We start from the raw sequence: 21203 nt of genomic DNA on the forward strand, positions 1-21203 counted from the left end.
GTTCAGTGTCCATTATGAAATGTATTCTGGCTGGTGGCACAAGGGGGGTTTGGGTATTTGGCACTCACAGCATAGTTATCATTGAGTCTAAAAGAGAAAACAATCTCAACTCATTCACTAAGTGCATGCGTCTTTACAGATATCAGACACTGCAAACAGCGGGAGACGGCATACATGATCGGATATTACCTGTGTAAATTATTGCAAGCCCTCTCCTACAGTCACGGATATACACAATTTTAAAGAAGCCAAATTTGACAGCACTCATTGAGAGAGGGTTATCAACACAGAGTGTGTTTGTAAAAACACAGGATGAAAAGGGGCTTTTTCATTCAGGTGAGAAGGCTGCAGTTGTAATTCTTTTAATCTCTGCTAAAAAGCCTCTGTGTCACAATTTTAATTCACTCACACCTGCTGATTAAAACAAGCTGAAACCTTCATTACTTTAATCCGGCTGGGTTCGCGAAGAAAAGCAAACCCCTCATTTATATAGAGGCATATTCATGTAATCTGTCCACTTTGAGATTAAATATCCCAGTGAGACTCTTCTCTTATGCAGATTTGCCTCAACAAACAGAGGCTGCTGTACCTATTGTGCCATGCATGCTGTTTTATTATTTGAGGAGAAAAGCTAGTAAAGTTAAACCAAGGGGTTCTCCAACTCTTTTATTTGTCAGTTTGCAAGAGATTATGGATCAAAACTTTGTTTTACTCAAGAAAAATAACTGCCATAATTAAATCAATATTATAATTAAAATTACAAATAACTTTGCCCTTCTTTTTGGCTCAGCAGTGTCCTTAGGTAGTTTGATAGTCAGGGACTTTTGAGAAAGATGCAAATTAATTTAAATAAATCAATCAAACTTCATGCATAATTAGAGTCTTGTTGCTATCTAATAATTGCTGGGACAGTTTTTTGCACATTTTATAGGCACTAGCTTTGATGTATTCTAGTCACTGTGGCAAAAAAGTCACTCTGTGCTGCAGCCACTTCCACTGAAAGCTACAGTTTGCGCACATGTAACGTGGAAACGTGTGTACAGTCATGTTTAATTCAGCCAAAACATACTAGAATTCGAGAATATACAGTTGTACATACCTGTTAACAAAATGCTTGCAAGCTGCCTCCAAATGAGAGATAAAAATGTCTGAGAATACATACTTGCTGCAGGTCACCAGCACAAAAGGAAGCTGAATGCTCAGAGTTCTGTTCTCTTGCTGCCCGGATCTCCTCCTTTGTGTGCACTACAACAGTCAGTGCACTATTTGTGCGAGTCTACATTTGCATACCGAGCATGCACATTGACTATTACACCAAGAAGGAAGAGCGTGTGTGCATGCACAAACACGTGTGCTCGAGGCTTATGTGGATTTGAAAATGCATAGTACTAATCCAATTAATGAGCAACAAACATTTACTATCAGATCATGGAGGTGAATAATACAACGTGGCCGAGGGATAAGGGTCGACGTGATGAAATTGCCTACAAGCGAAGGGAAAATGTTTTTTAAATGAAAGTATATCAGACACTATCCTTTAAATAACTTTTATTTCCCAAGGAATACAATATGAAGAGTAAAATATTCCCTATGAAAGACATCCATCCAAGTCAAACTCCTCCAAGAGGTCTTAACATGATGTTTTAACAACACAAAGAACCTTTTCAGACGTAACTGTGCTAATTTCAGAAATCGACTCTGAGGACCTCAAAACTCCAGCAGTTGGACAGATTAAAACTGGAAGAAAAAAAAATTCAGGAAATTCAAGACCAACGTTGCTGTCGATTTAAGTGATCCAACAACAAAGAACTTTCCAAAGCAATGATTTAAATATCGTCCATTAGGTCACAAAGGAAACTAGGATAACTTCTGAGCAACTGAGGGTTTCTCTTGCTAATGTTAACAATGAGAGAGAAAGTCACTGCTTTCCAAAAAGAACATTGCCACATGTCCACAGTGTCATGATCCGTGGCTTTTTTGTGTAATGGGTTTCCTAAGTTCTGGTTTTGTTGGTTCATCCTTGGTTTGCTCATGGTCTATGCCTTAGTTCAGCATTCTTCTGACTTGTTCAAGTCAGTTGCTTAGTTTATTTATCACTATCCCAGATGTCCTCAGGTTCCTCTCATGACCTCATCACCTGTGCCCCTGTCTTTATTACTCACCAAATAAGCCATCCCACCTTGTATGCTATTGTCTGCTCCTTGCCGTTAGTCCTACTTTGTTATTCGTCCTATTTGTAGTTCTGTTCACCGCTAGTGTGATTTTCTCCATTGGGTTTGTTCTGTGATTTAATTTTAATTTTTGTTTTCACGGTTTAGTTTATGGTTTGGTTTTAGTTTTTAATCACCCTCACCCTTTGCTGGGACCAAAAATATGTCTTTTTTGGGTAAAATGATTAGCTTTTAAATGAGATTTATGTCATTTCTGTGCCTTATTTATTAATTTGTTTGTTTGTTTGTTCAATCACTTAGTTATTTATTTATTCTTAGACAATAAAAAGAAATTTTCCAAATGAGGGGATTCCATAGTTTTTGCCAGGGAGATGTCCCTTATTACTTTGAATAAGTGTTTATCAATTGTTGCTTGTTATTAATATGGTTGATTTTGTTGTTGGTGGTCTCTTTTGGTCATGGATTTTCATAACCTTTGGTTCTCTCAACTTATTCCACCAAAGAAAGAAATGTACATTTGTAGTCAAATCAAGTAGCTTTTTAATATTGCTCAAGGAACAAAATGTGGTAAAACATGGATACAAATTGTCATCTGCGTGGCAACATGGCATTTTTTTTTTTGTTAAACAGCAATCTATTTGTTCTGTTTCAGTGATAAAAAAGAAATAAGCAACAAACTGAAATTAATCCCACCAGGCAATTCTCTTCTGGCAGCAGTAAAAAAAAAAACCTAAATGGCAATTCCAGTAAAAGTCAAGATATTACTGTGCAATAAACTCTCAAGGACGTGAAAAATCTGGTCTGTTACTATGAAATATATGAAAAAAAAATATGAAAGTGTCGCTCATGCTTTTTGATCTCCCGCCTCCTCGGTCTGAGCTACAGCTGCTGTTGATTGGGTCCCAGTCCGTTCTGGACAAAGCTCCGTGGTCGGATCCATCACAACAGGCTCAGGCAGCTGATAACACTTCAGCTGAGCTCTGAACTCCTCCATCTCCCTTGGCTCCACCTCTCTCCTCCTGCTGAGCAGGTACAAGTCAACAGAATGCCTCCTCCTTGACTCCACAATCCACCTCGTCACCAGACAGTCTGTACAGGATGTCTGGAGGAAGGCTCCGGTGAGTTTGAAGCGATTCCCCACATCAAAGGTGTAGGTGCTGCCTTCCACTGAGATGTTGTAGGACAGGTGCTGACACTCCTCACCAAAGCGGTTGATCTGGGTGTAAGTGGAAGTGTCACTGGAGTTGGAGAAGTACATGGTGATGCTGTCTCTTAGTCCCAGAGCCTTCATGGATGGTGCATCGCTGAGACTGCCTGCAACTAAAGCCCATCTACCATCCAAATGATGAGGAGCCAGCGAATCCAGAGGGCGGACCAGTTTTTCACAGACCAGAGGAGTTGAATGGCTCACAGACAACAAACAGAAGACGGCAGTAACACAGACGGCAAACATTTCTCTGCAGGCAGACATTTTACTAATTCTGTGTTGTGTTTAATGCTGTGGTTTAAGCTGTTGAATCTCACTGAGCCTGGAAGTCAGTTAGGAAGAACGTCTGTTTTTATAGTGCAGCTGGCATCAAGAAATTCCACTGTTGCAACACATGACATGGCAAATATCTCTTATCTTCAGAAAATGGGGATTCCATAATTAGGCAATCAATGTAAGTTGGAAAATGGATTAGTTCGATGATTCAGTCGTGCTTTTTTTCATTCGGATATTTTTCTGGGAATCTTCAGTCTTTTTAATTCTGTGAATAAAGAGGATTTGCACAGGAATCAACAGTTTTCAAAAAGGCACTTGTTGCACATACCATATTCTGACTGCTAACTTTCTGGCCTTCCCTGGATAAGAACACGAAAATGTCATAAACCTCTCAGTTTATGACATTTTCGTATGACAAAGACTTTGGAGATGCTTTTATCATCATGTTAAAAGCTCCACATTAAAAACGGATATATCAAAGAAAAGAGTGAATTACTTTAGAACAAATACCCTGTATGAGAAAACATCTAATCTGTGTTGACATGGTATTACAGCAAGTAGTTACTAAGAAAGAATGACACATGCATATGGAATAATCAAAGTCACAGACTGTTAGTACACCGTGTTCAGGATTGGCAAGATGTGCTTATTGTTGCGCCACCTTTTTAAATGAGCAAAGACACCAAAAAAGTGCAGTATTCTGTAAATATTAAAGTAAAAACCAATTGCTCTCGATCTTCTGATATTGAATGTATGGATGCAGCAGTATGCAGACTTTTCCTTGTGGACCAAAAGGCTCCTTCTCATTACTGGTGTGAAATAGTAATCTGTGAAAGTGACAACAACAACAAGTTCAAAGTCCAGCCTTGTGTTTAATTGACTACAGTATAGTACAAAGAAAACATGTTGAGAAATATCAACCATGTCTCACAGATCTGTACCGCTCAGTCCATTTCAAACATTATCATTCTGAAACACTAATCATACAACTTTACATTTCATTGGTGTTTGAGCAGAGTTGCAAAGATCCATTTATACTAAATGAGACAAAGGTGGAGGGGTGCGTCTAACACTTTTTAAGTCATGAAGGAATTCTTTTAATTAAAAATAAAAATAAAAAGCAAACTTTAATTAAGCCCAAAGAAGAACCATAATGTTGCAATACTGTTACCACGCAGTTGTTGCGTATGGTTATTGCTGAAGGCAGGAATGATCTCCTGTGTTGCTCAGTGTTTCATTAAAGTCTCATGTAGACGGAGGGCGGTGTTGCTCATTATGTTCAGCAACTTTTGCAGCATTCGTCTTGAGGCAAAATATCAATTTGTCCATTTCTTGAGCCGAGATAAGATTTTAAGGATAATCAATGCAAAATTCAAGCACAGACTTTTAAACACAGAACCATCCTAAAAAGTCTTAAGCCTCTTCAGGGTCTTCAGTGCGAAAGCCCAGTTCACAAAGGTCCTTGTTGGGATCCATCACTGCAGGTGGAAGCATGTTTAGACACTCCACTTGAGCTCTGAATTCCTCCAATTCCTTTGTCTCCACCTCTCTTCTCCTGCTGAACAGCCACAAGCGCTCCACTTTTTTTGACTCATTGTCAAAGCGCATCACCACGCAATCTGCACAAGATGTATGAATCATGGTAAGAGTGAGGTTTATCTGATGGCGTACATCAAAGACGATGGTGCTGACTTCCAGTGAGATGCTGTAAGTGCGGTCGTGGCACTTTCCACCAATACGAACAAAGGTCGTATAGGAAATGTTGGAGGTTGCGGTTGCATTGGAGAAGTAAATGCTGGAGCTGTCTCTCTTTTTGAAGAGCTCCAGCAGTGCTGGATCACTCAAACTGCCTGCAACTAAATCCCATCTGCCCGCCACACGGTGAGGATCCAGCTGATCCAAAGGCTGGAGTAACTCTTTGCAGGTCAGAGGGGCTGACAGGCCCGCAGGCAGCAAAAGAAGGAGAGTGACAGACAACGCGACAAACATGTTTCTGTATGATAAAATCTTGCTTTGAGGAGAAGATTTCCTTTATTCTCCAGACAAACGTAGCCTGTTTTATAGTACAGCTTGCCTCTAAAAGCTAAAGTATTACAACACAACAAGTAAAAGTTCATTATCCATTAACCATCTGTGCACTTTGATATTGTGCAGTTTGTCGGATGATTTGGGAATGATCAATATTTGAACTGGAACAGCTGCATTGGTCTTTGGACATGAAGCCTTCTGTTTGAGTTTTAGGAGTAACCCGACACTCAGACGCCACTGAAGGCCACCAGATTCAGTTCAGATGTAGATTTACTGCTACAGTTGATAGACACTTTAATGATCATATGTATATTTTCTATTTTCCAATTCACCAGAATCAGACATGTTGAAATTGTTTATCAGTTTGAGACTCAATGCTACTCAACTATTACAAAAGAAAAATACCAAAAACAGAAAACATTTAGAGAATGACAGCAGAACTGTTGCTTGTATTGCTTATTAATAATATTGCACATCAGTGAACTGCTGCAGATTGTTGGATAACAGAACTCTAAATTCAATGATTATTTCATATCTATTTTCCAGTCTGTTGAGCATTGAAAGTCGTTTTACGGCATTAAACACATTTGTCCCTTCACACACACACACACACACACACACACACACACTCTGGGTTCACACCGGGAGCGTGTGTACGTGGCGTGTACGTGGCGTGTGCTTTGCTGCGGCTCCATGTTTTTATTCACACCAGCAACCTTTCTGCAAACTTTCAGCCTTTCTCAGCCGTCTGCACAATTGTTTTTAACGCAGGGTTGCTTCTGGTGATGGCTACAAACACACAGAGTTTTGTTTAATCCATCGTTCGTGTGACTCCAAAAGTGAAGGCGTGAAAGTTGCGCAGCTGTAGCTTCAGAGCAGCAACATGCAACTGCTCAAACTCATGAAAATGATTCATCATCATCTGAACAGGTGGGCTATATTTCAATGTGTCTGAGTTGTTGCCTACACACTAAGACTTCGATGAAAGGTGCATTATAACGTAATTTATTACAACAAATGTTTTTTACTGTGTGTTTCCCTGAGAACCGCTGAAGCCGGAAATCAAGACACCAGCCATCCAATTGGTGGAGAGCCAACAGTCGGGTTTTCTGTAAAACTTTTATCTTCTCAGATGACATCGCCTTGGTCAGTTTTCTTAATCAAAGTGTAGACCGAGCTGATTTCGAAGAGATTGAATTATTTCTCTGCTGGTGGAACACAAACTTCTTAAAGTGTTACGTTGGTGAGACCAGTGAGATGATAAGAAGAAAAAAAGAGGGGAGATCATCCCAATGATAATAAGGGTCAGATAGAGATTGTCCAGTGGCTCGGGTTCAGCTTTCACCATCTTGGTCTTTTTGGAGAAAGAAGTGACCATATATAGAGAAAAAAAAGTTGCAGTGACACTTGAAACATGATTAGACAAAAATCTTTGTGGCCGAATATAATCCTTTATAAGATGGTTATTTTCAGGAGGACTGTCAACACACTGATCAAAAGGGCTGAATCTATCTAATTACACTATAATGGCTTGCAGAAAAATCTACTGGCTTAGTTTGTCCCTACTTGCCGCTTTTGATACCCTTTATGGCACTTTCTTTTTGTGTTTGGATTTGTTAATGAACATTTGTTGTGACAAGATAGTTTCTAGAAAATTAAGAAAACACATTTTTAAGATGTGACTGGAAAATTTCCACATCTACATATGTGTCTGTATGTATATTTGTGTGTGTATAATGTGCTTTAAGAATCCCAAGTCTTTTCATTAAAACAACTGGTTTAATTACTCCTTATAGACTCCAAAGTAAACTTTTATATATATTTTGTTGCCATTAGGGAAAGTTAGATATTGCATATGCATGTTTTGATATCATATCATGTCATGATATGGAAAGAATGTTGTTTAGATATTGTACAACTCAAACAATCATGTTGTGATTGAAAGATGGGATACAACAAACGACGTACACATTGTGATTTGACAGAAGGGAAAGCAAAAGGCTGAACTGAGGGACCAATGCAAGTTGAAAATGAGGACAAACACACATGATCATTTGCATATTTTCTGTATCATTCATCAAAAAATAGTATAAAATCAACATTTCAAACCCATATTTTCGTGGACAGTCACTTATTCATTTCATGGTTTGTCAAGGGAATGATGCTTTAACTTATCTAAAGTCTGAATTAAAGAAAATGACATTTTCTTGATTTTCATTTTAAACAGTGTATCACACAGTCCTTTTCTCTGAGTCACAGTCAGTTGGCTCGCTCGCATCTGCAAGTATTTTTTAACATTAAGTCACAAGATCCTTTACCTAAATGAATCCTGTCCAGACCTGCATGATTAGCTGCTTTAAGAGTAGCATCTTGTCGTTGATTGAAGCTGCTGCAAAAAGCAAAATTTAGCATTTTCTGTCATTTATTACCCTTTGTAACTAGCCTATATACGATAAGCAGCAGTCTCTCAGGCCTTTTGTCCCTCTGCTGTCTCTTCAGCTGCAGCTGAATCACTTGACGTCTCTTCTGGGCAAAGCTTCTTGGTAGGATCCATCACAAAAGGCGCAGACATGTTGAGACACTCCGCCTGGGCTTTGAACTCCTCCATCTCTTTTGGCTCCACTTCCCTTCTCCTGCTGAACAGGTAGAAACGCACCGGTTTGTCCAAGTCGTCGTCGAACCGCATCACAGCGCAGTCTGGACATGAGGTTTGGAGCATAGTCACAGTGACGTTGATCTGAGCAAAGGTGAAGCCGCTGCTGCGCAGTGTGATGTTGGACCGCATGTACTGGCAGGTGTCATCAGAGCTGAATGTGCGCGTAAAAGACACCGCGGAGGTGTCGCTGTGGTTGGCAAAGAAAATGTTGGCACTGTCTCGTTGCTTAAGCCTTTCCAGGTGCGCTGGATCTCTCACGCTGGCTGAAACTAAACTCCATCCGCCCTTCAGATCGCCAAATTCCAGTTTATCCAAAGGCTGGAGCAAGTTTTCACAAGACAGAGGAGCTGAATGGGTCACAGACACCCAGCAGATGAGAGCAATAACATACAGCGCAAACATGTTTTTGGAATATGAGCTATGCTGTCGGCGTGGTGTCAAGGCAAAAATGAGGGAGTTAAAGCAGTCCAGCTGTTTTTATAGTTGTTTTAAAAATCTGCGGTTTCATAATACCTCCAAATCTGGGAAGCAGAGTCCCATTTCTTCCTGTTTATTTTGTGACTGTGAAACAAAGACATGTTCTGTAACTGGGCTTTGATAAGAGTGGCTGCTTTTCTCTGCATTCTGAGTAAATATTTACTGACTCAGCGTGCTGTAGGTGCTGCAGCCCAACATCTGGTAGAAATCTACTAACAGTGAAACGGGATCAAAGGTGACCACAAATGTGATCATACAGTCAAATATTTGCATTTTATCATCAAGTGCAATCCCGTTATTTTCAATTTATCCATCCAGTTGGGATAACAATGTTTAGATAAGTGACTGCGTGTGACCACGGAGATACAGTCTCTAATCATGTAAAGTTATATGTTTGGGACTATATGTATCTCCTTTTTGCTCAGTGCATGTTTGAAAAAAACATTAAATCATACTGAATTGCAGGTCTGTCATTTTATCACATGGGTTTATGATGCTAGAAGAAGTTACATTCAGAATGAAAACACATTTTTCTGAGACTGTAAGGCAAGGCAATTTTATTTATAGAGCACAATTCATACACAAGGCAATTCAAAGTGCTTCACAGCACTGTCCACTTGACAGGTATAATGAAGGAGCGGTTTCTTCTGGGTGAGAGAATAACTGTCTCTGGTGTGGAAAGCAGTCATTTTCACATGCACAAAAAAACCAAACACTCCAGAATACAACATGCTGAAAGACAGGAACACCTAAACCTTTTTAAATCATTTAAAATGTGTTCCAAATCACTGATCCAAGCTCCCAATAACTTTCTATCAGTTTAAAACTTCCCATCACTTTCTTTGTGGATGCGAATGCAACACTGTGATTTATACTTAGATCATCTTCTTTTTTTTCTCAGGGATTTGAAAGTTAACTTACAATTACTAACAATACAAAGAAATTCTGCCAAAGAAGATGAGACATTTCATTCTATAAAGGCTGAGTCTTTAAAAAAAGATAATTCATCTCATCTCATTCGCACTTTTCACTTGCGTTTCTTTCACTTCAACACATCTGTGACTGAACGAATATTCATTTTAGTCTCCGTCTTTCAGTTCTTCTGTGTCTCAGCTGTCTCTCCGGTTTGAGCTGATGGATCACCTGTGGTCTGTTCAGGACACAGCTTCTTGGTAGGATCCATCACAGCAGGTGGGGGCAGATTCAGACACTCCACCTGAGCTCTGAACTCCTCCATCTCCTCCTGTTCCAGCTGCCTCCGCCTGCTGTACAAGTAAAAGTGCCGCCTCTTTCCAGATTCTACATCGAAATTCAGCAGTATGCAGTCGTGACAGGATGTGTGGGTGAAGGTAGTGTTGACTCTGCCGTTATCGAAGCTGAAGCTGCTGCCCTCCAGGGAGATGTTGTAAGAGCCATAGTGGCACTTGTTTTCTAAATCCATGCTGCGACGGAAGGAGATGCTCGTTTCATTTATGACGCTGGAGAATGTAGCTGTGGCACTATCTCTAAGTCCCAGTCGCTCAATGAGTGGCAGGTGGCTCAGACTGCCGGCGATCATAGCTCGCCTGCCCTCCAAATGATGTCGATCAAGTTGATTCAAAGGCCGGACCAAGTCCTCACAGGCCAGGGGAGCAGAATGGCTCAGAGACATCAAGCAGAGGAGAACCATGGAAGACACAGCCAACATGACTCTGCTGGTTAAAATCATCATTTACCGTTGAATTCTTTTCAAGAGGCTGCCAGAGTAATCATAGAAAGCCGCAGTTGCAGATTTTGAAAACCTCGGGTGCTTTGCCGAGTATATACCTTTTTCGAAACTCGTCGTTTCACAATTCTGAAAAATCCCAGAGAACAGAGTTGCTCAATCGGTTGAACATTTGGACATCAACCAGCTTTTTTCTTTTTTTTACTGTGGCAACAGTGTGGGGACTCTGTGTTGATCAAATGCAAATAAACTGTTACTCATCAATAAGTAAAGAACAAAAAGTACTTTTAATCTGTAATAAAAGTTGCTTGTTTAGGTTAGGTTTTGAGAGGAAAAATAAAGTGAAATTCTTCACACCTCCACCATGCTCACAGTAATGTAAGTGGTGGGTAATGCGTTACAAAGTTTTAATCAATAGCAATTTATCATTTGTTTTTTGTTTTTTTCATTATTTTTACAGTAGGAGTATGTTGAATCAGTGGGAAAATCCATGGTCTGTAACTTTGGTGAAATCTGACTGCCACTTTCAAACAGATGTTGGAACAGCTGGAGGGACGCTGAGCTGTAACTGGTTATTTTGCCTGCTGGCAAGTGATGATGGCCCGATGTACATGTCTTGTGGTAACTGAATCAGTCAGATTCTTGAGTTAAATGAGTTGCTTGCTTCATGTTTTTCAAGCTGCTGCCAATGGTTTGAACCAAGTAAGCCTCAAAAGACTGTCATTCTCCCCAAAACGTCTCATATGTGCATGCTGGCAGATACAGACAACAAACACCTTCAGAGAACGTGCAACTTCTACTGGTTGTACAACTGTATGTGAAGGGTGAAAGTGGCTTGACATGACGTCCGTGTCTTAATGTAAAAAGAATGTTTGAGGTGTTTTTTCTTTTTTCTAGTCCGAACCATGACCGAATTTCTATCCCTGAACATGTAGCTTAGATTTCTTACCCTGACCAAATGACACCGCCATTGATTTTACAGCCTAAAGCAAGCCAGCAAATGACAAAGCTTTATTGGAACGTGTTGTCTTCAACTGTATCCACGGCAACCTGTAAAATGGCATCCGTGTAGATGACGGTCGCGTTTGGAAAGAATGTATTTATCTCAAACTATAATTGGTATCATCTTGTAGTGAAGTTTTTTTTTTTTTTGTCTAAATCCAACCAGAAAGTGAGAAAAGTCTTTCAGTAAAGTTTTTTTCTCAGTCTCATGTTTCATGAAGGCCTATGGTTGAAAGCATAGCATTTAGCTGTGTCACCACACCGTGTCCAGACTTTGTGGCTTGTTTAACCGTATGTCTTAACAATTTTCAAAAACAACAAGTTTCAATTCCTTGGAATCGTTTGGCGCTTTTGCAAACGATTCCCTTATCGATTCCAGTGGGTGCGAATGACCTCACCACGCAGCGTTGCGTGGCGAGTCCAGCGCAGCCAGCAGTCAACAGTAAACATGGCGCCCAAGCGGTACAAATGCTCAAAAGTTTGATTACACATCCCTAAAAGAGACGACAACAGGGCAACTTGCGAAGTGAATATTTCACCAAAGGGAGGAAATACTACCAACATGCAATAACTATGAATGAATGTCGCGTTTTTGATCTGCTCCGGACTAACGTCGGTAATTCTGAACCCAGCAACGTTAGCAACGTTAGCATGTCCTCGGCTAACACTGCAGGAAACTAACTAACTAACAAACACTGCCTATCATGTTAGCGCCATTTACCTTGTAAAACCTGCTGTTAGTAACGGTTAAGGTTAAATGAATGCCTTCTCAGGCATTACATTTAGCTGAAATCATGAAAGACAGAGCCTGACTGCAGGGCTCTCAAGTTTTCAAGTTTGCTTGGAGTGAGATTCGGGTGGGGCAGGGGCCGGCCGTGTGCGCGGGGGGTTTCTTACATTTTTTTTTGGGGGGGGGGGGGGGGGGGTCCCTTGCAGTATCCCATCGCCATAAACTAGCTACTTAAAGAACAAAGAAATTGTTTTATTTATACCAAAATCACAAATCTTCACTTTTACACTAAATTCTGCTATATTTTAAAATAAATTGTTTTAGGTATGCAAAGTCTTAACAAACAAAAAAACAGACAAATTAAATTAAGAAAAACAAACATAACCCCAAATGGGCCCCTTGAGCAGTCCCTCTCTGTGTGTGTTTGTTTATGAGACTGGTTGTAGTAAGTGTTTGTGGCAGATTTTGATGCTTGATGACTGATATTGGGGGCTCCCATTTAAAGCACTGTGGCTCAATGTCAGCCATTTTCACAGTCATGATGGATGACAGAGTTCCATTCAGAGCCAACGTGTTCCTGGTCTTGGTTTTATTGAGCCCCACCATGGAAAAAACCCTCTCTGCATCAGCATTTCAGTGCGGCAGAACTAATACCAGTTTGGCAATTGTAGATAGCCTTATTGGGAACCTGCTCATACCAGTCACCTTTGAAAAGAATTAACCACGGAAGCCTAATTACAATCCTACATATTTTTCATTTTTCATTAAGTTCCTCATGTCAAAGGGTGTGTGCTGAATGTTTAGGTCTACTACTCCAAGGAACACTTTAATCGGCAGGTATTGGTCTTTTACAAAGAGTAGGAAAACTATAGTAACTAACAAAAGATTCAAATAAATAAAGATCTGACCTGCTGATGATCCTGACGGTTCTCTTCCACCTCCAGCTCGTCTACAACTTCTGCACGCATTCAGACCATAAAGGTTATGTCCGCTGTGCATTCATGGAACGCGTGCTTGCAGCTGAAAGCTATTTCAGACCTCACCCGGCAACAAGAAATTCTGTTTTCTGATTGGCTGAGAAATTCTATTTTGTGATTTGCCGATGGGTTGCTAAATCAAGACAGCTGTACCAGAGCTATCGTTCTGAGCTAGTGATGGGATTTTCGGCTCTTTTTCGAGATGCGGCTCTAATGGCTCTTCTTACTGTGGAGAGCCGGCTCTTTCGGCTCCCAAACGGCTCCCCATATATATATTTTTACATTATTAATTAATTAATAGCTTAAACCTAATTTTATAACATTTTGTTTCATTATTGACATTGTTAAGCACTTATGATGAGTAAAAATGCTGAATGACAATGCTTTATAAATAAAAGTTTTATTATAACCACTTAAATTATCACAAAATAGCACCACTTCCACAAAAATAACCTTAAATAAAGTAAACAGTTATAAATACAAACACCCACCACAATACGAAAAAGTATCAAAGCAGCTTCATAACAAAAAAGGTGCCACAATACAATGATCAAATACAGTGCTATTAAATTAAAGTATAAAACTATGAAGGATAAAAAACATGGGAACAACAAGTTTTGAACCACTAGAGATGAAGAACTCACTGTAATAAATCACTCAAAGACTTACAGATTGGCGTTGAGAAACACCAGGTGTTTAAGCTTTTTGTTTTTAAGTTTTTAAGTTTTAAGGTGTTTAAGGGAGGGAGAGGGAAGGGGAGAGGGAAGGGGAGGGGGAGGGGGAGGGGAGAGACAGCGAGGTACCGAGGTACCGAAGGACAAAAAAAACGATGTGGGGAAAAAAACTGTCGGCTCTGTGGCACTTGCAGAGCACAAGCACAACGACAGGGAGGCGGAGAGACAGCAACATACTGAAAAAAAAACGGCTCCCAAATAGGATCCCAAAACGGCTCCCATTGTGGAGCCGGTTCCTGTCGTTCACTTAAAAGATCCAGCTCTTAGAGCCGGATCGTTCGCGACCGACACATCACTATTCTGAGCTGTACGAGCGCACAGTAACCTGCCATTGACTCGTTTCTAGTATCGGCCATTAGAATTTCTGTGCGACGAAGTTGATCATTTCTCAGCGTGAGAAATGGCATGTGTGGTGTGTGAGCGTGTGAACTTGTTGAAATGCGTGTGTCTCACGCTCATTGCGTGAGACTTGAGAGCCCTGCTGACTGGCTCAGAGCCAGAGGCTGGTGGTACTACCCCCAGTTCACATCTACCTCCAGCTTCTCCTTTCACCAGAGCAGGGAAGAGTTCAATTACCCAGGCCATGATAGACCAATGTGGACCTCACCGTTGTTGGGTTTGTGAGGTCATGACTCGTGTTACTTCTAAACTAAACAAAGTTGATGCTAATCGACCGGTTTGTTGTCCTTTTTCTCCAAATGAGAATCGATAAGGGAACCGATGAAGAACCGAATCATTAAGCAGAATCGAAAATGGAATTGGAATCGTAAAAATCTTATCAATTCATCCCTACTTGGCAATTAGTTCAGATTTGGAAATGCTTATATGAGGCACATTTCCATTGTGAGCTTGATTCTTTCATTGGAAGCTCAAGAACAAGCTGGAGAAATCTTAAGTTAAACAAAGTATTTATTGGTGGTCACATGTGAAGTATGGCAGCGCTGGACTCGGAGTGACAGAGCTCGCACAGAGCCTCCGTCAGACCGAGCCCCGACTTCCGGAAACATTTCATATTTCTATGACCCTTTATTTCACAAAGTTTGGACTCAGACTCGACAGAGTATAATTGGACATGAGCAGGTTAAACATTGCTTCGTCATGTTCTTTGGATAAGCCAAACAATGTGTGTGTGTGAATGTTGCTTTAAGTGTGCATCTGCTTTCCCAGACTAAGATAGCATAGCGAGACTAAACAATTAGAGTCTTGGACCATTTAAGGTCATATATTGTGTGACCATATGAGCAGAGTGGAAAAGTACAAACTAGGAACATGGACTATTTAATATGGATTCATCATGCCTAAGAACAAAGCCAATTTTAACACCCTCTTGCAGCTTGCACGGGCAGTGCTTTACAGGATGGAATTATAAGCCGTACTTAAGAATATGAAAAAAAAATGTAAAAAACAGAAATGATGGATGATGAGTTGTTTTTTTTTAGAAGTGTTGCTGTTTATTTTTAATGCAGTGCTGCCTGAGGGCCTGGAGCCCATGCCTCTGCTGACAGATGTTCCCATGGATTCTATGATTATTGTAATAATATGAAATCTGCTGACAGCTTGACAACTTTTAAAGTCTTTAGTCACCTCTGTCTCAACTTTTTTGGTGATGTGTTACCAGCCTCAAGTTAAAAATTAACACATATTTCTTTTTAAAAAAGACAACATTCAATATTCCATTTGCAGTATATGCGATTAATCTCCTACGACCTGGCGTCCACATATGTGGGCATCACATTATTGGTTATCAGACCGAGTGTCTCTATATATGGACATAATTGTTCTCAAAAATAGCTTCATGTTCAAAGCTAATATCAGTTATTTTTATAGTTATTGGTTCCTCCTAACCTCGAATAGCCAGAAGAAATCTAAAATGCAAGTCAAACCAAAGCTCGAGTAATAGGAGGTTAAATATAGGGCTGAGATGGTTTGTAAATCATTAAAGCCTCTTTTTATTTCCATTTTACACAGCCTTCCAACATTGGTTTGTACCTTGCAGACATACTGTATTGTTCTCTCAACCTTTTTGTGGACCAAATGAAGTATAAGTTGATATTTTGCCGATTTGCTCTGTTCCCTCTCTCATCACCTCAGGATGTCCCTCTGTTTGTTTTAACAAACTAATTTTTTATTTCATTGCAAGCTAACCTGTCTCAAGCCCATGCAATACCAGAGTCAAAATCAAAACCCATTTTGCTTTCATTTCACAATAATGCTTCTGAAAATTTCAAATCTTTCCCATACCAGAAGGCACCAAAGTCTTTCGAAAGACACTTTTCACTTGCAAATTAGCTCCATAATTGAGGACACAATCTCTGCAGCTTTTGATCTTTATGCCATTTAGTTATGCACACCACAGCACATCTGAGAGAAGTTACTGTATGTGATTAATATAATGCATCAAATTATCATGAAACGAGCTGAAAAACAAACTGGCCTCATAAAAGTTGCTTCAGATCAGATTTATTTCTAGTCAAAGAGAAGTTAAAAGTTGAAAAATTCCAGTACATTGTTTTGAACACTTTCAACATTCAGAGATATGTCAGTAACTTCAAAATATGTTTTTCTGAATTCTTTCTCGACTTAAACTGACATTCAACTCCATCAGGCTTTTCACCATTTAATCCTTCTGCCTATGCTGTCTTTTCAGTTTGATGGTCAGGATCGCTGGTCTTCTGCTCTGGACAAAGATCCTTGGTCGGATCCATCACAACAGGCGGAGGCATGTTCAGACACTCCACCTGAGCTCTGAACTCCTCCATCTCCCTCTGCTCCAGCTGTCTCCTCTTGCTGTACAGGTAAATATGTTGGATCGCACCTGAGTTCACGTTCAAACGAATCAGCATGCAGTCATGGCACGATGTATGGACAAAGTTTGCACTCCGGTTGCGTTTATCTGTCCCATCGAAGCTGAAGCTGGTGCCTTCCATTGAGACGTTGAAGGAACTGTACTGGCACTTGTCTTCCACAAGTATGTTGCGAGTGTAGGAAAAGCTGTTGCCACTGGTGTTGGTGAAGACGTTCAAATACGCACTGTCTCTTTGTTTGATTTGCTCCAGAAACGGTGGGGGACTCAGACTGCCCATAATGAAAGTCCACTTTCCCTCTAAATGACGAAGATCAAGCTGAACCAAGGGGCGGACCAACTCCTCGCAGGCCAGAGAAGCTGAGTGGCCCACGGACACCAAACACACAAGAGTGACGGCACAGGCTGCGAAAATCATGTTGTATTGTTTGAAGGCACAGTGTGGTGTCTGAACAGCCACTGTGGCACATGCAGAGATCTGTCTGGTTTTATAGTGATTTGAGAGCCATTTGGTTTGCAATGCAGCATTTTTTCATTTGGATTCTGTGATTGTGAAATGAAGTGTTTTAGGAACTCTGTGACTATTGATTGTACACGGTGTTACTTGTTGACTTTGTCTGAACAACCCACATTAGCAGTCGGTGAACTGCAAATATAATTAGTGACAGCTCGTTTTCTTTTTTCAGTTAACCTGGTCAGTTTGAGAACATAAAAAAAAAATCTGTTTGATTTGATGTGTCAATATAACGTGTCCAGCTTATCTGGTGAAAATTGCTTCTTTTTATTTCAAATATTTTGTTATATATCCCATAATTGATGGAGTGGAAAGAGACTCTACTGAATGAAAACTTTAGCCGCAAAAAACAACATGAAGCTACAAAAATCAGTAAAACTGTTAGGCTGCACACTTGTGGTAGCACTGACTGGTGAGTATATCTATTAATTCTGTGGTACCAGGTCAGTCTCTGCTAAATCTGCTAATTCACTATGAAATGACAAAAAAATTCTGAAAACCTTCCCAGTGTTCAATCATTTTAATTACAGTTGTGCAAATGATATATTCAGATAATGAATACATTAAGGCATCAAATCCATTGCGAAATAAAACGGTAGTCTGCTCGCGTCTTTAATAATATGATACGACACACATTTGTTTAAAAAAAAACTTCATGAGGACAAAGAAAATACAAGTTTGTATGAAGCAAAAAGCATCACAAAGAGAACATATCATTGTCTGTAAAATATACAGACAATGGTACACAAGGTTGATAAGTCCTCTAGCTTTAATGCATTTCTGCCTGTTAGTCTGCCAACTCGTGATTTCAGCATGGCTGTGAAAGGTTCTTAAGAAATTGGATGACAAGCTGAAATATACGCCTTTCTACTGAATTCCAGAGGACACCAAACTCCAAGCAAAGAGATTTTCAGTTTATCATCCTGCAGATTATCTCAGTATTTAAAGATCCAATCTCTGAGGCTCTGTCCCTTTGCATCAATCGCTTACATCACAATAAAACATATCTGAAAGATTAGCGATTAACAAATATGTGGAATAAGCAAATAACTTTAAATGAGTTGAAAAGCAAACTCTCCTCAAAACAATTTAATCTCAAAGTCAGATTTGTTCAGAATTAGACATGTAATGTCTAATGAATCTGAGCGAGTGGCCATGACTTGTGGAGTCCCCCAGGGGTCAAATCTTGGACCTCTTCTGTTTAACTTGTATATGCTACCTTTGGGTCAGATATTGCAGAACTTTAACATCAATTATCACAGTTATGCAGACGATACACAACTTTATGTGTCTCTGTCACCGGACGACTGCAGCCCAGCAGATGTACTGTGTCGGTGTGTGGAGGAAGTTAACACCTGGATGAGAGAGAATTTTCTACAATTAAATGAAGACAAAACTGAGATCATTCTGTTTGGGAGCAAAGAGAAGAGGGTCAGTGTTGGTAAATATCTTGAGACTCGGGACCTTACAATCACTGACCAAGTTGGTCACCTCGGAGTGTTGATAGACTCAGATCTGACTTTCAGCAGCCACATCAAAGCTGTCACCAAGGCAGCTTTTTACCACCTCAGAAACATCAACAGAATTAAAGGTTTCCTCTCCCAAAAAGACCAGGAGAAACTCATCCATGCATTCATCTCCAGTAGACTCGATTACTGTAACGCTCTTTTGACTGGACTTCCCAAAAAGAGCATTAAACATCTGCAGCTCATCCAGAACGCTGCTGCTGGAGTTTTAACCCGGACTAAGAGATCTGAACACATCACACCAGTTTTAAAATCTTTACACTGGCTTCCAGTCAGTCACAGAATAGATTTTAAAAGCCTGCTGATGGTTTACAAATCCCAGAACGGTTTAGGCCCAAAATACATCTGTGATATGTTCAGAGAATATAAAGCCAGCAGAGCTCTTAGATCCAAGGACTCAGGTCAGCTGGTCCAGTTCAGAGTCCAGACTAAACATGGAGAAGCAGCATTTAGCTGTTATGCTGCAAACAAGTGGAACAAACTGCCAGTGGAGATTAAACTTTCACCAAATGTAGACATTTTTAAATCCAGGTTAAAGACATTTCTGTTCTCATGTGTCTTCGCATGAAATATCTTTTAACTTATCGAGACTGTTGCTTGTTTTTAAATTCATTTAAATTATTTTATTTGTTTCTCTTTATATTCTTTTATGTATTTTTACTGCTTCTTCCACTCCCTGCTGCAATGCTTTTATTTTATGTAAGCACTTTGAATTGTTTGCACATAAAATGTGCTATATAAATAAATTTGATTTGATTTGATTTGATAATGTTTTCAGTAAATTATCTTTCATCAGAGGTTAGATTTAGACGGTAACACAACAGAGAAGATGAGTTAAATCAGTTTCAAGTGTTTATCCACTAATACTGACAAGAAACTCAGGGAGGCTTTTCACCATTTAATCCTTCTGCCTATGCTGTCTTTTCAGTTTGATGGTCAGGATCGCTGGTCTTCTGCTCTGGACAAAGATCCTTGGTCGGATCCATCACAACAGGTAGCAGGTAGAAATCAGGTAGAAATCCTCTGAATTGTAATTGGGCGTCTCCAAATTCAGAGTAAACCGTAAACAGTCTGGACAGTCTGTGTGAAAGAAAGTCACGGTTAAGTTGAAGGTGCTCGCTGTCACTTTCAAGTTATGGCCTTCCACTGAGAAGTTGCGTGGATGATACCCGCATTCGTCACCAAAACTGTTGATTTGGGTGTATGAAGAGTTGTAAGGCAAGGCAGGGCAGGTTTATTTGTACAGCACAATTCAACTACAGGGCGATTCAAAGTGCTTTACAGAGACATTAAAACAGTAGAAATAAAAAGCACGATTTAAATTTTAAACAAAAAGGAAAGAAATAAGAACAATAGATAAAAATCAGATAAAATCAGTAGTTAAAATGTAATTAAGTTTTGAAACTCAAGCTTCAGTTTTGGAGCTTTATTCAAACGCAGCTGAAAATAGGTGTGTCTACAACCTGGACTTAAACACACTGAGTGTTTCAGCTGATCTGAGGCTTTCTGGGAGTTTGTTCCAGACATGTGGAGCATAGAAGCTGAATGCAGCTTCTCCATGTCTGGTTCTGACTCTGGGAACTGATGGAAGACCAGATCCAGATGACCTTGTAGATATCAAGAGTTAGACTGTCTCTTTTTGACAGATTATTTGCACCGTGTTTCATACTGCCTGCTACTAATGCCCATCTTCCCACCAAATTACGAAGATCAAGCTGAACCAAGGGGCGGACCAACTCCTCGCAGGCCAGAGAAGCTGAGTGGCCCACGGACACCAAACACACAAGAGTGACGGCACAGGCTGCGAAAATCATGTTGTATTGTTTGAAGGCACAGTGTGGTGTCTGAACAGCCACTGTGGCACATGAAGAGATCTGTCTGGTTTTAGAGTGATTTCAGAGGCATTTGGTTTGCAATGCAGCATTTTTTCATTTGGATTCTGTGATTGTGAAATGAAGTGTTTTAGGAACTCTGTGACTATTGATTGTACACGGTGTTACTTGTTGACTTTGTCTGAACAACCCACATTAGCAGTCGGTGAACTGCAAATATAATCAGTGACAGCTCGTTTTCTTTTTTCAGTTAACCTGGTCAGTTTGAGAACATAAAAAAAAAAATCTGTTTGATTTGATGTGTCAATATAACGTGTCCAGCTTATCTGGTGAAAATTGCTTCTTTTTATTTCAAATATTTTGTTATATATCCCATAATTGATGGAGTGGAAAGAGACTCTACTGAATGAAAACTGTAGCCGCAAAAAACAACATGAAGCTACGAAAATCAGTAAAACTGTTAGGCTGCACACTTGTGGTAGCACTGACTGGTGAGTATATCTATTAATTCTGTGGTACCAGGTCAGTCTCTGCTAAATCTGCTAATTCACTATGAAATGACAAA

General features: G+C 40.0%; 2 protein-coding genes across 2 annotated transcripts; both read right to left on the reverse strand.

Moving 5' to 3' along the window:
- Positions 1–2880: 2880 nt before the first annotated feature.
- LOC142379213 (uncharacterized) lies at positions 2881–3662 on the reverse strand. Its single transcript, XM_075464355.1, has one exon. It carries the CDS (start codon positions 3640–3642, stop codon positions 3016–3018), a length of 627 nt encoding a protein of 208 aa, XP_075320470.1. The 5' UTR covers positions 3643–3662; the 3' UTR covers positions 2881–3015.
- A 5693-nt stretch (positions 3663–9355) lies between these two features.
- LOC142379214 (uncharacterized) lies at positions 9356–10570 on the reverse strand. Its single transcript, XM_075464356.1, has one exon. The coding sequence runs from the start codon at positions 10524–10526 to the stop codon at positions 9909–9911; it is 618 nt and encodes a 205-aa protein (XP_075320471.1). The 5' UTR covers positions 10527–10570; the 3' UTR covers positions 9356–9908.
- Positions 10571–21203: the final 10633 nt, after the last annotated feature.

The sequence above is a fragment of the Odontesthes bonariensis genome, chromosome 4, assembly GCF_027942865.1.
Source record: "Odontesthes bonariensis isolate fOdoBon6 chromosome 4, fOdoBon6.hap1, whole genome shotgun sequence".
Lineage (NCBI taxonomy): Eukaryota > Metazoa > Chordata > Actinopteri > Atheriniformes > Atherinopsidae > Odontesthes > Odontesthes bonariensis.

What these genes read in the sequence shown, in the direction of transcription:
- LOC142379213 (XM_075464355.1), bottom strand. Translation starts at nt 3,642, where the DNA reads ATGTCTGCCTGCAGAGAAATGTTTGCCGTCTGTGTTACTGCCGTCTTC.
- LOC142379214 (XM_075464356.1), bottom strand. Translation starts at nt 10,526, where the DNA reads ATGATGATTTTAACCAGCAGAGTCATGTTGGCTGTGTCTTCCATGGTT.